This window comes from Vanellus vanellus (assembly GCF_965231255.1).
Source record: "Vanellus vanellus genome assembly, chromosome: 2".
NCBI lineage: Eukaryota > Metazoa > Chordata > Aves > Charadriiformes > Charadriidae > Vanellus > Vanellus vanellus.
In genome coordinates this window covers 129,041,525-129,055,460 of record NC_138906.1, presented here as the reverse complement: position 1 = coordinate 129,055,460, position 13,936 = coordinate 129,041,525, and the positions used below count along the sequence as shown (strand labels likewise).

General features: G+C 39.8%; 1 protein-coding gene across 1 annotated transcript in view; it reads left to right on the top strand.

Moving 5' to 3' along the window:
- TOX (thymocyte selection associated high mobility group box) overlaps nt 1-13,936 on the top strand; it is a gene marked incomplete at its 3' end in the record, with an annotated part of 218,950 nt that overhangs the window by 109,230 nt on the left and 95,784 nt on the right. The window contains exon 2 of the mRNA XM_082499039.1: nt 1,960-2,025. Within this exon, the coding sequence (XP_082355165.1) occupies nt 1,960-2,025 (66 nt within the window). The remainder of the gene's footprint in view (nt 1-1,959; nt 2,026-13,936) is intronic.

Here is a 13,936-nt window from a genome sequence, read left to right as displayed (position 1 = left end):
CTAGATCTCATTATGCCACTGTCAGGAAGGCTGACATCTTGCTATCAGACATCTTTCCAGGGTGTAAGTACCAATCGCAGTGATCAAGGCACCTCTCAGCCGTTCGTCTGACAAGCTGAATAAGTTGAGCTCCTGTAGGCCTTGCACTGAGGCGTTTGGTTTCCAACCGCAGGCTGTGAAATCTCTCTTCAGAATTTCACCTGTCCATCTGAGTAGGAGAAACAATGCATTTTTTCCAGTGTCCAAACAATCCAGGCGCTAAAAAAATTTTCTCCAAAACTCTACTTTGAATGCTAATAAATAAGAACATTCTTGAATGAGAAAGCTGAAAGAAATGGCAAGCGTAAACAAGAAATAATAAAGGAACAACCATCTATCCCTGTTTTTTAGGTCTAATCCAACTACCTCTATTCCAGTATCCTCTGTTCCCTATGGCAAATCTGTGCCCATGGCATAATCCGTTCCCTCCCATGAAACTAGGACTTCTAACAGATAGGCTGTGAACATCTATTAAATAGCTCTGGCCAGGAAGGGCAGACTACCAACGCTGTGCCAGGAGCTGGCACTTGTTCATTTCTACTGCTGCTGTTACAGGCGTTGTAGCCTCTGGCAGAGAAAGAGGATGAACAGCTGGAAGCCGAAACCTTTTCAGCTGCCTCAGCAAAAATTGGTAGTGCTATCTGCCAAAGCCACAGTTTGTGACTTTGCCACCTTGGTTTAGTTGAATATACTGTACCTTGCAGGTAGACCATCACGAGAAGCTCAGCACGGATTGAGAAATGTCCATGGGATATTTCACTACCACCTTCTGTAGGAGTAGAGCAAGCTCAATAGTGGGGACTTTTTAAAAATGCCGCCGCATCATCAAAAATAATGGCTTGTTTGCAAAATATGTCACTCTAAGCATTCACGGAAGGGGTCAGGTGAAAGTTATTTCAAACAGACCTCGTAACAGCTGGAAATTTGTGGTTGATGATTGGGGATGGAGATTCCTGCTGTTGTTCATTTCTACTTGAAAGGTTTGAAAAGATTTTCTCTACCTCCTGAGCGGACACTGGGACTATAGTTGCCTTGTTGGCAACTTGAGTGGGCGTGACAAGAGTTCTGTGGGGACGTTTTGCAGATTACATAAGAAATCGGTAGTTTTATACTTCTTTGTGTTAGTACAGGATTAGGCTTCAGTTCTGACAGTTTTTCTCCGTCTAGACCTTCAGATTTCAATCAACTCCTTTTTATCACATTTCTGTTACTTCTTAACTGCAGCTGAGGGGAGAAAAAGAACAACAACAACAACAACAAAGCTTTGTATACATTTCCAGGAATGGTATTTATCAATTACAGAAGGGTATTTTTGCAATTCTGATTATGAACGTTTACTTTATTCACACATTGAACAAACTATCCTCTTAAACCATACCATCAGGAGGTATACTGTTTCATACATTCAGATGTCTGAAAGCTGTCTGGAAATGTATTTTGTACTTTCTGATATGGGAACATTTCAATAGGAGGGAGTTTAATTTGATTTGAAATTTCAGCTCTTGTTGTGCTCAGAAGCTAAAGTTGGAATCCATTAAGATGCATTTTAGTGCAGTTTCTATTCTCATCTTCCTTTTCTCAGTAACTGTGCAATTCACTTAGTACTTCATTACAACCAACAGCAATATGTATACATGGTGCACAACATGAGCCATTTTGTTTTAAAACAGATTGCAGATGAAAGGAAACCATTCATTTCTTGCTTGCTAGCTGTAATTACTAGAGCGCTAATTACTCCAAATCACTGACATCCAGGGTCAATAAGGATGACAACAGGAACATCAAAGACAAGATGCACAGAGGCAATTACAAGTCTCTAAAAGCAGGCTATAATATTATTTTATGGCTACTGGGTTTTTTTTCAGTCAATGGTGAAAAATATTCAAGTTTGCTGAATGTTTACTATTATTTCCTTTGCAGTTTGACGGTGAGAACATGTATATGAGTATGACAGAGCCGAGCCAGGACTATGTGCCAGCCAGCCAGGTGGGTTAATTAATCTTCTCTGCCTTGTTTCAAATTGTAATTAAACAAATTCAAAGAGTTGCATTGCAAATGAGTGGCACTATCAGTAACTGCTGCAATCAGGAATAATCATAATTTATAAACAAAGCATTTAAGCCTTGTTTCCAGTTAATGAGATAGAGCTGATAAAACACCAGAGTTGGCGTTTGTTGAGAGATACTACCTTGTTTCCCCTCCAGAATGCAAGCAGCTGTTTTGCCAGCATGATCTTTCCTAAACAGTTGTTTTACCTTCAGGAAATAAAGTCTTTACAGGTGCAGGTTATTTGTTTATCTGACTGCAGACAAGTTAATCATTATAAGCTACACATGTCACAAATAGCTTTAATTATCACTCGTAGGCCAGTTGTAGTTGAAGAATTGCATTTTTAACACTAATCGTATGGCTGAGGAATGTTGCCAATATTACACGATTAGCAGTAGGTTTAAGGCAATGGCTTGGTCTTCTGTAGCTTGCAGCCTGAAAGGTTTAATGTGATGCGGATTCTTTACAGGTATTTTTGAGTCCTTTCCTTTTTGGGGAACCCTACACACTGACATTAGGTGTATATTTACAAATCTTTCATCTTTCCCCTTGAACCCTCAGATACTATAGATTTCTAAGAATGAACGATTTTAACTACTTCTTAAAAAGTGAAAATAGTTTTGATGGTTTTGGTTTGTCTACCTGTAGCTACATCTATGTGTAAGAGCAAAATTTTCATTTACTTCACATGTTTCGGTCAGTTTAATTCCATGTTAGTAAGCGATGGTGATAGTGGTACAGATCAGTTAGATTGTGTCAGAAATTGCCCTGAATAATCAGACTTGTGGTCTAGGTCATGCGATATCTTCGTCCCAGCAGTGGCTAGTCTGATATACCTCTCTCTGACAGGACCAGAAGGATTATGTGAAGAGCTCTCCTTCGGTGGGAAATGAGTTTGCATGCATAGTAAATGTGTGTAGATGTAATTTAGGAATCAACAGCTTTGGAAAGTGGCAGTACGTTCAAAGCTAGATGTCTCCAAGAAATAGGGTTCTTCAGGTACCCAGGTTCACTGGGGAGCAGGGAAGCAGGATGTTGTATGAGGTGAGCTACATTGTTCAATAAAAAAAAAAATCTTTAAAATGTTCCGCCATGTTGCTTCCCAGACTTCTGTTGAAGTTATTCTAACGCACCTTTAGAGACCGAGTGTACTTTGCGTTTAGGATTTGTGCATGATTGAACTTATTCAGCTAAGAACCCTCCAAGATCCAGAGGTAGTTTAGACTAGAACTGTTTGATTAAAAAATGAAAAATTATATTATTAATTTTTCTCTAACCATTAATCCAGAAACTGTACTGACAAGTTTTAGTATTACTATTAGATTAAAGCAGCCTAGTATCATCTCATTTCTGCCTTAAGGGTTTTGAAGTGCAAGGGCTAATTGAATTTGTTTGAAACAGTAGAAATACAAACTCTGTGAATGATTGCTGTTATAAGGCAGCTGCTACCTTTCGGAGAATCATTATGTCTGTCTTAAGTAGTTTTGAATAAAGAATTGCAAATCCACATTATACATCAGAATTATTTTTCTTCTGTTGATATTTTTGTACTGTGTATGCATGTAGTTTAAATAATTTAATTGGCATATTGAAAAATTAAGAGTATAAGTTTTAATCTTTTATGTGGTTTCTACATGTGCTAACAAGGCCCAGATCCTCAGAGATATTTATGCATCTAACACTCACTGGTTTCAGTGGAAGTAAGGTGCTTAACGTACCTTTAAAGATCTAGGCCTCGATATTTTAAATGCAAATGATTTTGTCTTCAAGGAAAAAAATCTATCAAATGTGACATTTCCAAATTCGAAGATGACAGAAAACCCTGAATGCTTACTAAGGGCTGGAACCACGAAAGAGCTTACAGGCTTAAAATCTCGCTATGGCAAAGCCGAGTTCTTGGGTATCTGGCTCCCGGGTGGAATTCAAACCCAGAGGCAGGTGTCAAAACTTTGTCCTTTGCTGGGGGATCCATGTGGCAAGAGGTAGCTCAACTGCCAGGCGCAATATTTGAAGTTATTACCAAACGCACATCAGTCAAACAGCCTCCTGTGCCTGTCTGAGAGAAGCCATCAGCCTTGGGCTGTCCCACCCTCCTTTCCCTTGCTGTGATTGTCTCCTGGTGTTTATACTGTTGCAGCAGGTTTTTAGGTGAATATATATGAAAGCCTGTAATAATAGCTAAACTGAAAAATGGGAGACAAAACAAGCACGCTAGGAGCAGGAAGCCGGGGGTGTGTTGGAAATCCTGTCTCTCCCGTGTTTAGGGAAGAACTGGGACTGCGAGAGAAGCCTTCCTGAACCTGTTCCTGATGTAGATCGCTGCTAGCCATTACTCAGAGGAACTAAGCAGCTCTCCGTTGACAGTATTGGCAAGGTCTTCACCGACTGTAATGGGGCGCTGTTCCTATCTCAGGTGTAAACGTTTGGTGGTCAACCAAAATTGGTAAACTGACTACCCCTTCATCACCCAATCTGCTTGTTGAAACTGTACAGAATACGATATTCACCCCTCTGAAAACAAAGCATGCCAGATTGTATAGCTTACTGGGGAGGGAAAGGAAGAGGAAAGGATGCGGCTGTATTTTCTGGTCCCTGTTTTCAGGACTTTGTTCTTTTTCCACTTGCTGCTACTGGATATAAAACTAAGAAAGAAGAGATGAGAAAATGTTCTCTCCCAGATGAAAGCCTAGTCACTTAATCCATCGAGTTTTCTCCTGTGTCCTTTTGCACCTGTCCTCCCAAGCCTTGCAGTTGCATGACTTCAGTGGGAGGAGTGCAGGCTCCTTCCCATCCCCAAGAACTTGGTTGCTCCCTTGCAGGATCACAGATGAGGGTTTGAATCCTGTCAGAATCAAGAGAGAATTCATTTCTCCACTTGCCTTGATGGATGCACATCTGTTGACTAAAATATGAATCCTGCATGTTAGGAGATGCACGGTCCTATCAGAAAGTTTATTCGAGCTCTGATCATGCTGACTGAGTCAGACACGAGCATCATTTTCTAATTTCAGTCAGACACAGCTTGTTTGGGAGGTAGGTTGGCGGACTGAATATGCAACACCAAAGACTAAGGGGTTTCCACTAGGCTGTCTTCAGGATGATGTGACTATAGAGGCAGGATTTTTGGGATCCTGATGCATGCTCACATGCTCACGTCCTTGCTTTAGATCTATCCCTGAGAAGTTAGTTTTGCTTGTTTTGCCTTTTCCCTTCTATTTTTTCCTAGAATCCAGCATTTCAAGAAATGTGGGGGCTATAAAACAAACTGTGTTGCAGAAGAAAATAAAATTTAGACATCAGAAAGGTTTCAATTGCTCTGAAAAAGCTGAAATTGCACTTTAGTTTTTCCTGTTTACTGCAAAGTGTTCATATCCAGAAAAACATCACCTTGTATTATTTTAAGGGTTTTAATCAATTTATCCCCTTTAGGCTAACATAAATAAAAGCTCAGCCATTGGACAGGAAAAATATAGTTTTGTTCCTTTTGCTATATAACATCAAACATCTGCATAGCTTGGTAATCCAAGACAAGTTGCCTCTCAGCATCCCTCAACAATTATCATTTCTGTTCAATTTTCAAATCAGTACATGCTTTGGGACTTATAGACTAAGTTGCTAAGTAGCAACATATGGCTCACTACTGTTCCTGTGATGTTGCTGCAAGCAAATAGCATAATTCTATACTTGAAATGATTTTTACAGAAAGCCAGTGCTGGAACTGAGCCAGAAGTGTAAGTATACTGTAAAAATTAATGATATTCTTTTAGACTGTCCCAAAAGGCTGTTTGGCAATGTTGTCTCTGTGTACATTTTATATATACATGTAAGTACTGTATTTTTGGTTATGATATATGCTGTACAGGACTCTGCACTGCAGGCATCTCTTAAATGAGTTATGCCAGCCATATTAACGAACATACATAGTAAAACTACATGACATTTTCACTACTAATTGCACTTCAATCTGAAAATATTTATCATTTTAAAATAAAACTATGCCAACTGCTCTGCATTTCAAATTCTTACAAATATATTGTTTTCTCCCCACACCTATAATTGGAATCTCGGAGATGAATTGTTCTTCATGTAATTCCTCCTCCTGTAATTTGTGGGCTACGCATAGCACAGTGTAAAATTATATTGTTTATTTTACATTTCCTCCTAGTCACAATACAGAATGTAATTCAGGACTGTGTTGCATAGAGTATTGCACACTTTTGTGACCTTCCTGAGGCCTAATAAATGTTAAGGGTAATGAATGCAGCTGCCAAATCCCCTGCACCATCCAAAGGGAAGGGAGGAGAACTGGCCTGGAGCTGATGGTTTGGGGCAGTAAGCCCATTGCCCCAGTGGGAAGAAAAGAGATACCCGAGGCAGAGGAAGGAATGCTGCTTGCACAGAGATGGTGTTTTCCTCCATCCCAGAGCTGTGCCAGGGGAATCTGTAAGAGATATGTGTGCGTGCTCTTTGTTACAGTGGGCACCATGGATGTCAAAACTGTTTCGTCCTTTACAGCTCCAGGGTAAAATGGGATAGAATGGTATCCAACAGAGAGATTTTTCCTGTGATTATGAAAGTAAAGGGTTCCCCTGCCTTTTGTTGCCATATGCACGTGGTCATAGCTTCTCATTTCGTGTTTATACCCTAATTTCTTAGAGTATTAATGGGACAGCTATTATTCCTGTGAAGTAGGGATGGATAAATGCTACATAATAACTGCCCTCCCTTGCTCTGTATTGGTCGTTCCCTGTAGGGAGACTAGAATTTCAGGGTACTGTATCCCATTCCTACCACAAGATATGGCTCTTCTCACTCGTCATTTTTCTAAAGCCAGCATCAGCAGAGCAAAGCAGAAGTTGGCTGCCTTGGAAAGGATTCAGGAAAAGCAGCATTCTTAGATGGAGGATCCCTTGCTGATCCAGTGTAGTCCCATGGGTACATACAGCCTTGAAGTCCAAGGCAATCCTGTCCAAAAGCTGGAAAGCCTTTGCTCATTAGTTGAGAGGCTGCTCCACAGTGAGAGGGCAATGCCAGCTGGTCAGTCTGCAGGCTGCAGTTCAGGGCTGTTTTGGACCATATTCCACCTCCTTCTTCCTGGTCCACTATCTTCTAATTTCAAAAATAGAGTATCCACAGAAGAGAGTCCACTTCTCTTTTTTCTCTGAAGTAGGCTGTAGATGCCACTTTCCAAAACACACACAAAAAAAGGGATGTAGATTTAAATGGCCTCAGGGAAAGAAAAACACTAGGCAGGTCTTCAGGTCCTGAATGACTGGTTAAAGGTAGAGGTAATTTTACTCTACCTTTCCCTTTTGTGTAGAACATAATCTTTTAATGTGACTTAGCATCAGGCACAGAGTCTGGAAAGAATTAAGTCCCTGATAAAAACACATCAACAGTTGCATTAACAAGGCTATGTATATGTTTATAGATATATGTATATAGAATCATAGAATTATTTTAGTTGTAAGGCATCTTTGAGGATCATCTTGTCCAATCCCCTGCCATGGCTAGGGACATCTTTCACTAAATCAAGTTGCTCAAACCCCCATCCAACCTGACCTTGAATACTTCCAACAATGGGGCATCCACAAGTTCTCTGGGCAACCTCTTCCAGTGTCTCACCACTCTTACATTAAAGGATTTCTCTCTGGGTCTAATCCAAATTTACCCTCTCTTAGTTTAAAACCGTTGCCCCTTGTCATGTCACTAGAGGTCTTGGTAAAACGTCTTCGTCTTTCTTATAAGCCCCCTTTATATATTGAAAGGTTGCAGTAAGGTCTCCCTGAATCCGTCTCTTCTCTAGGCTGAACAACCTGAACTCTCCCAGCCTTTCTTCAAAGGAGAGGAGTTCCATCCCTCTGACCGTTTTTGTGGCCCTCATCTGGACCCGTTTCCAACAGGTCCATGTCTGTCTTGTGCTGGGTATCCCAGTGCTGGATGTAGTACTCCAGGTGGGGTTTCATGAGAGCGGAATAGAGGGTCAGAATCACCTCCCTCAGCCTGCTGGTGATGCTTCTTCTGATGCAGCCCAGGATACTATTGGCTTTCTGGGCTGCAAGCGTGCATTGCCGGCTCATGTCCGATTTGTCATCCACCAGTATCCCAAGTCCTTCTCAGCAGGGATGTGTTATATAAGTACGTATGAATGTCTTTAGCTTTAATGCAAAATCTATTCACATGCACTGTGTATGTATTCAAGGATTATTTTCTTTTTTTTTTTGGTAATCAAATGCCTCAACTTTTATAAAAAAAAGTAAAAATTATGGCCTGTTGACCTGTATTTAAGAGCTTTTTCAAATTTCACAGAAAAGACATAACTCAGGTGAAATACCTTTATCTTCCTTTACTCAAATTCATTTTAGTTGGGTTATGTTCAATGAGTATTGAACCTGTACTCTGACCAAAAGAAGAAATGTATATCACAGAATCACAGAATCACGGAATCACGGAGTTTCAGAGTTGGAAGGGACCTCTAGAGATCATCTAGTCCAACTCCCCTGCCAAAGCAGGATTGCCCAGAGCACATTACTCAGGACTGCATCCAGGCGGGTCCTGAAAATCTCCAGAGAAGGGGACTCCACAACCTCCCTGGGCAGTCTGTGCCAGTGCTCTGTCACCCTCACTGTAAAGAAGTGTTTCCGTGTATTTGAACGGAACTTCCTGTGTTCTAACTTGTGCCCATTACCCCTCGTCCTGTTACTGAGCACCATTGAAAAGAGCCGGGCTCCATCCTCCTTCAACCCACCCTTTAGATACTTGTATGCCATAATAAGGTCTCCCCTCAGCCTTCTCTTCTCCAGGCTAAAGAGTCCCAGCTCCCTCAGCCTTTCCTCATAAGGGAGATGCTCCAAGCCCTTAATCATCTTAGTTGCCCTTCGCTGGACTCGCTCCAGCAGTTCCCTGTCCCTCTTGAACTGGGGAGCCCCAAACTGGACACAGTATTCCAGTTCTGGCCTCACCAGAGCAGAGTAGAGGGATATGATCTACTTATCTCTGAAAAATGAGTTACTTCAACATGCCTTTACTTAATGCTTCTTTCATTTAATCCCTATTCTATAGCACATGCTGTAAAAACACTAAAGAGGGCAAAATCTTTTCCCTCAGGATCCTAAGCAAACATACCCATAATTACAGTTGTATAAACAAAAGTGTCCCTCTCCAGCCTTCAAAAATCATTAGCGTGGATCTGTAAAATTGAGATCATATCAGAAACCTCGGCAAGTATAACAAATTTTTCATCCTTCTGTTTGTCTTCTGGCTGTAGAAAACTTGCACTTATATTTTCTTTACAGCCATGAGGGCTAAAAACTTTTTAATGAAAGCAGGGTTGGAGGGTAATTGCCTTGCACCAGAAGTTTGGGGCTTTAGAAGTAAATGTCAGATACTGCTACAGTAATGCTAAATTTGTGAACTTGGCCCTGTTGTGTACACAGTGATCCTCTGCATCAATTAAAAGTATTTTTCTTAAGAGTTGCCAATGGGAGGGAAGTAATGTAAACACTGCATCTTGTCTTAGCTGTGGCATCAGGACGATAGCAACTTCAGCCATAGGCCCCCTATAAATCAATAAAGTAAAAATAACAAAAGCTATTATTTTACCATGAAAAAGGTAAGCAGAAAATCAATCATCAGATGATGAATTCTCTGTCCAAAAGCCAGGAGTATTTTTTCCCATATCACAAGAGAAAAGGCATTGCTTTTTGCTGTGCATGACATGAGAGAACTTTCTGTTTAATGAGCAACCAGTGTAAAATATCCTTCAAAATGTTTCCCTCTACTCCTTCATGTACAACTTTTTTAGCATGTGAAAACAGATTATAGACATCATATATTTTAGTTATGTAGTTTCCTTTCCAGGAAACTCTACAGGTCAGCAGTGTGGATGAATTATGGGACATAACCATGGGAAATGTTAAAGGCAGTATTTTTCAACTGAGCTTCACATAAAATGAACTTTTTCGGTCCATAAAACGTCTGGAAGAATTACGTGAATTTGAACTACAAATTAGACCAATTACTATTATACTGTCCCTTTTGGCAAAGGCTGCCGCAGTAGAGTCAGTTTGACCTGTTGACCTCTGACCGAATAAACCGATAAGATGCCAGGCTTTGATTAATCTAGTTAGTTTTACAAAGTCTGGCATCTCAACAAGCCCAAACTAGTTACTCAAACCAGTCTTCAATGTAACATTCAAATGATCGCTCCGTGGAGTCCCAGAGGTATTCATTACAGACAAAATTGCGCTTGTTGCCTTGCATACAAGCTGAGTTTTCAATGGGAAATGAAAGGCTGCCTGGAAAAATAGGCCACCTAATTAAGTTAAACTACTCTAGCATTTGGCTTGACATCTTCATTACTCAAAATTAAAAAGATGCTTCACTTGAGCACACAAGTTACTATTGTTTATGTTGTTTTCCTCTTAAATTGGCTTCTTACATAGAAGTCTGTTTTTCAGAATTATATCTTGTAATAGCTCGCATATTTCTTGCAGTTTATAAAAATGTCTTAATAGGTACTACACTACTGATAGTTCTTACGACATTAGTACGATTGAGCTTATTACTGAGGTCTCAGCAGTCTCACTGCTTACATGACACTTTATTAATAGAGGGCCAGATCCTGCCAGTTTTACTTGCTTGAATAATTTTTACTCATTCACATACTGAGCCTTCCTCAGTCTCATTACTATAAAGTCTGTGGTCCAAAATCTAGGCGTTAAAGTCAGTGGGACCACTGATAGGAACTGGAGGCTTTCGTATCCCTCAGCTTTCAGCTTTTCCTGCGATTGGCACAGGGCTAAACAAAAGTAAAATCAGAAGAGTTGCAAAGAGTAGCCACGCATCTGTTTTGATCTTCCTTTGCTCAAATGGTGACATTTTACACTAAATCAGACACTTTTCCAGAAATGTCAAGAGCTGTTTAGCAGAGGTATAACACGGATAGGACCCACTGTCCTTCTGAATACTGGAAAGCAGTCCATTGTTCCTGAGCTATTCTAAGTAAAGGAAAGAAAAGGAAAAAAAACAGAAAAGGACTCTGTCCTTCATCATTGTCTGCCCTGGCTACAGCACTATTTCATCTTTAGCTGGCTTTCTCATAAAGGATCTGGAAATTTAGATGGAATATTTGCCCTCTAAACAGCAATACTTAAATGTAAATCTATACTACTGCTATTTTAAGAGCCTTTAAAAATGTAAACATGTGAAGAGCACGCTGTCTTGATTGCTGGTTTAGAGTCTATGATGCTAATGAGGCTTCTGACAGGTTAAATGTGGTGTGTCATCTATATTTTCAAGCAGCAGGATTTCTGAAGATGTGGCTCCTATTTTTTTAAGTTAAATTCTGCTTATTGAATATGCATATTGCTGGTTTTATTACCCAGCGCTTTGTAGTAAGCATAATTTAGGTACGTTTTGCAGAGAGGGTCTCTAAAAAGTATTTTATTTTTAATATGCTTTTTATCTCTAGTGGAAGAAGAATATTTAGCAAATGTAGTGACTAATTTATAGAAGTATATCTTGTAGTGTTAAGTTCAAGATTATAACATAGGCCATACTGCCTGCGGTACAGTATGGACCAAAACCTGTCAAATACGATCCCAAGTTACATTAAGAATCTTAGATGATAACAACAACAACAACTACAACAACAATATAATAATAATAATAATAATGATAATAATAATAATAATAATAATAATAATTTACTCCCATTGTTGCACAGAAAATCTTGTGAATATTCTTCTGTGCCTCCTTTTCCTGCTCTGTAAACATCCTCAAGCAGTAGCTCTGAGGGGACCGAGCTGCTCTACTTGTCTTTAGGAGGAAGCATGGTAGAAACTTGTTGGGGTGAATGTCTCCCCCTCCTTTCAGCATCCCCAAAACACTAGAGAAGCAGGAGCCGTGTTTATGCAGTGGTCCTTCTAAATCCCCCCCAGTGCTGCTCTTTGGAGGTTGCATTATTAGGGACTGTCATGCACTGTGGGGGACCAAGTGCCTTTCTTTTCAGGAGAGAACAGGGAAAAGGGTGTCAAACAACAACCACGCTTGGGTCCCCACCAGGGATGTGCTAAGGAGGGTGGGAGGGTGGGAGAACACAGGTGAGTGGGGCAAGACGCCAGGTTGGAGGTCTAAGGATGCCCCGTGTGTGCCTAGGGCTCTTGAGTTTTCCTAAGAAATTGATCAGTAATTCTAAAAAAAGACTTGCACTTCTATTACAAATTTGCTCAAACTTTCTAAATGGGAAAAGTGCACAGCTGAGTCTTTGTCTGAAGGGAAATGCTTTGATTACTGTATTGGTGTTTCCAAAGCCCAGATCTTGTAATCTTTTCTAATATTTGTGCTTCTGCTTATTATCATCTTTAAAATGTATTTCAATTTAAAACCTTCATTGAAAACACGTTTCCCAGCAAACCACTATAGTATATGTATAAAATTAATGTAATTAATGAAAAGACTCTCAAGAGTGGAATCTTAAAAAAAAAGAGCCTACTGTTTTACATAATTCTGCTAACTTTGAAACTATGATTGTTTTAAATCAATAATATCATTGTCAGCACATTCTCCTTCTTGAAAATAGAATTCATCTGGTACTGAAAATTAATGTTTTGCTTGAGGCTTTGCCCTTTACCTAATGTAAATTAGAGAAATTGATTAACACAATAGAAAAAAGTTATACCTTCCTCTGTAATATATTTTTGATAGCTGTTGCTTGATAAATTAGTGTATTGTGTATTTTTAAATGAATATGATTTATTGCTGTTGTCTACCATATGAAGAAACACAAAAAAATTGTTTGCAGGATCATTGACTTGAACATATCAATGGCACTGTTGGACAATTCTTGCTGAGTGTTAAGATGATTTATGTAACAGACCGAAGGTTTCCACAGTAATGCATTATAGTCTCAAGCTATCAAGCCTTGTTCATGCAGAGACAAAAGAAGCTGAAAAACACTTGCTTCTGAAGGTCTTCTGTTTAGAAATTAGAGATAAGGTTGATCCTATTAAAACTTTTCGAAGTATCTGCTGTCAAATATATTACCCTAACTTTCAAATGTGCATAAGGTACATTGCTCTTTTTCCTCTTCTAATGAGCTCATTGTTTTTACATTACTCTCGATTCATAAGTATTTCAGTTATGTAACAATGTGTTCAATAATAGAAGAGGAGACAGCCTGAAGCATCTATCTTTTAGAAACTGGCAACTTTCCACAGTTCAGATGCAGAAGCCTTGGTGCAAATGAAAAATTAAGACACGCTCTACATAGTTGACAGTACCATTCATTTCATTTGAATTAAATATCTATAGGCAAATTCCCAATTTTAAAGAACTGTTGCTAATACCAGATTCTGTTGAGTATATGCATGGTGACTGATGTAACCACTGAGCACACGAATTAGACTTACTTAATGTATGTTGTCTTCTGTGCTGTGATATAGTAACAGTTCTGCTCTTTCCAGAGGGATTTACATTGGATGTTTGAATGCTTACTACCTCTTCTGATCACTCTGTTTGAGGTGACTCCTCAACCATCAAAACTTTTATCCCATGTGAAAACTAGCTGCCTGGTCAGGCCAGGCCCAAAGAGTTGTGGTGAATGGAGGTGGTGGCCAGTTACAAGTGGTGTTCCCCAAAACTGAGTATTGGGGCCCGTTCTGTTTAATGTCTGTACCAACGATCTGGACAAGGAGATCAAGTACACCCTCAATAAGTTTTCAGACTGTACCAAGTTGGTCAGAAGTATTGATCTGCTTGGGGGTAAGAAGGCTCTACAGAGGGATCTGGACAGGCTTCATCAATGGGCCAAGGCCAATGGTATGAGGTTCAACACGGCCAAGTGCTG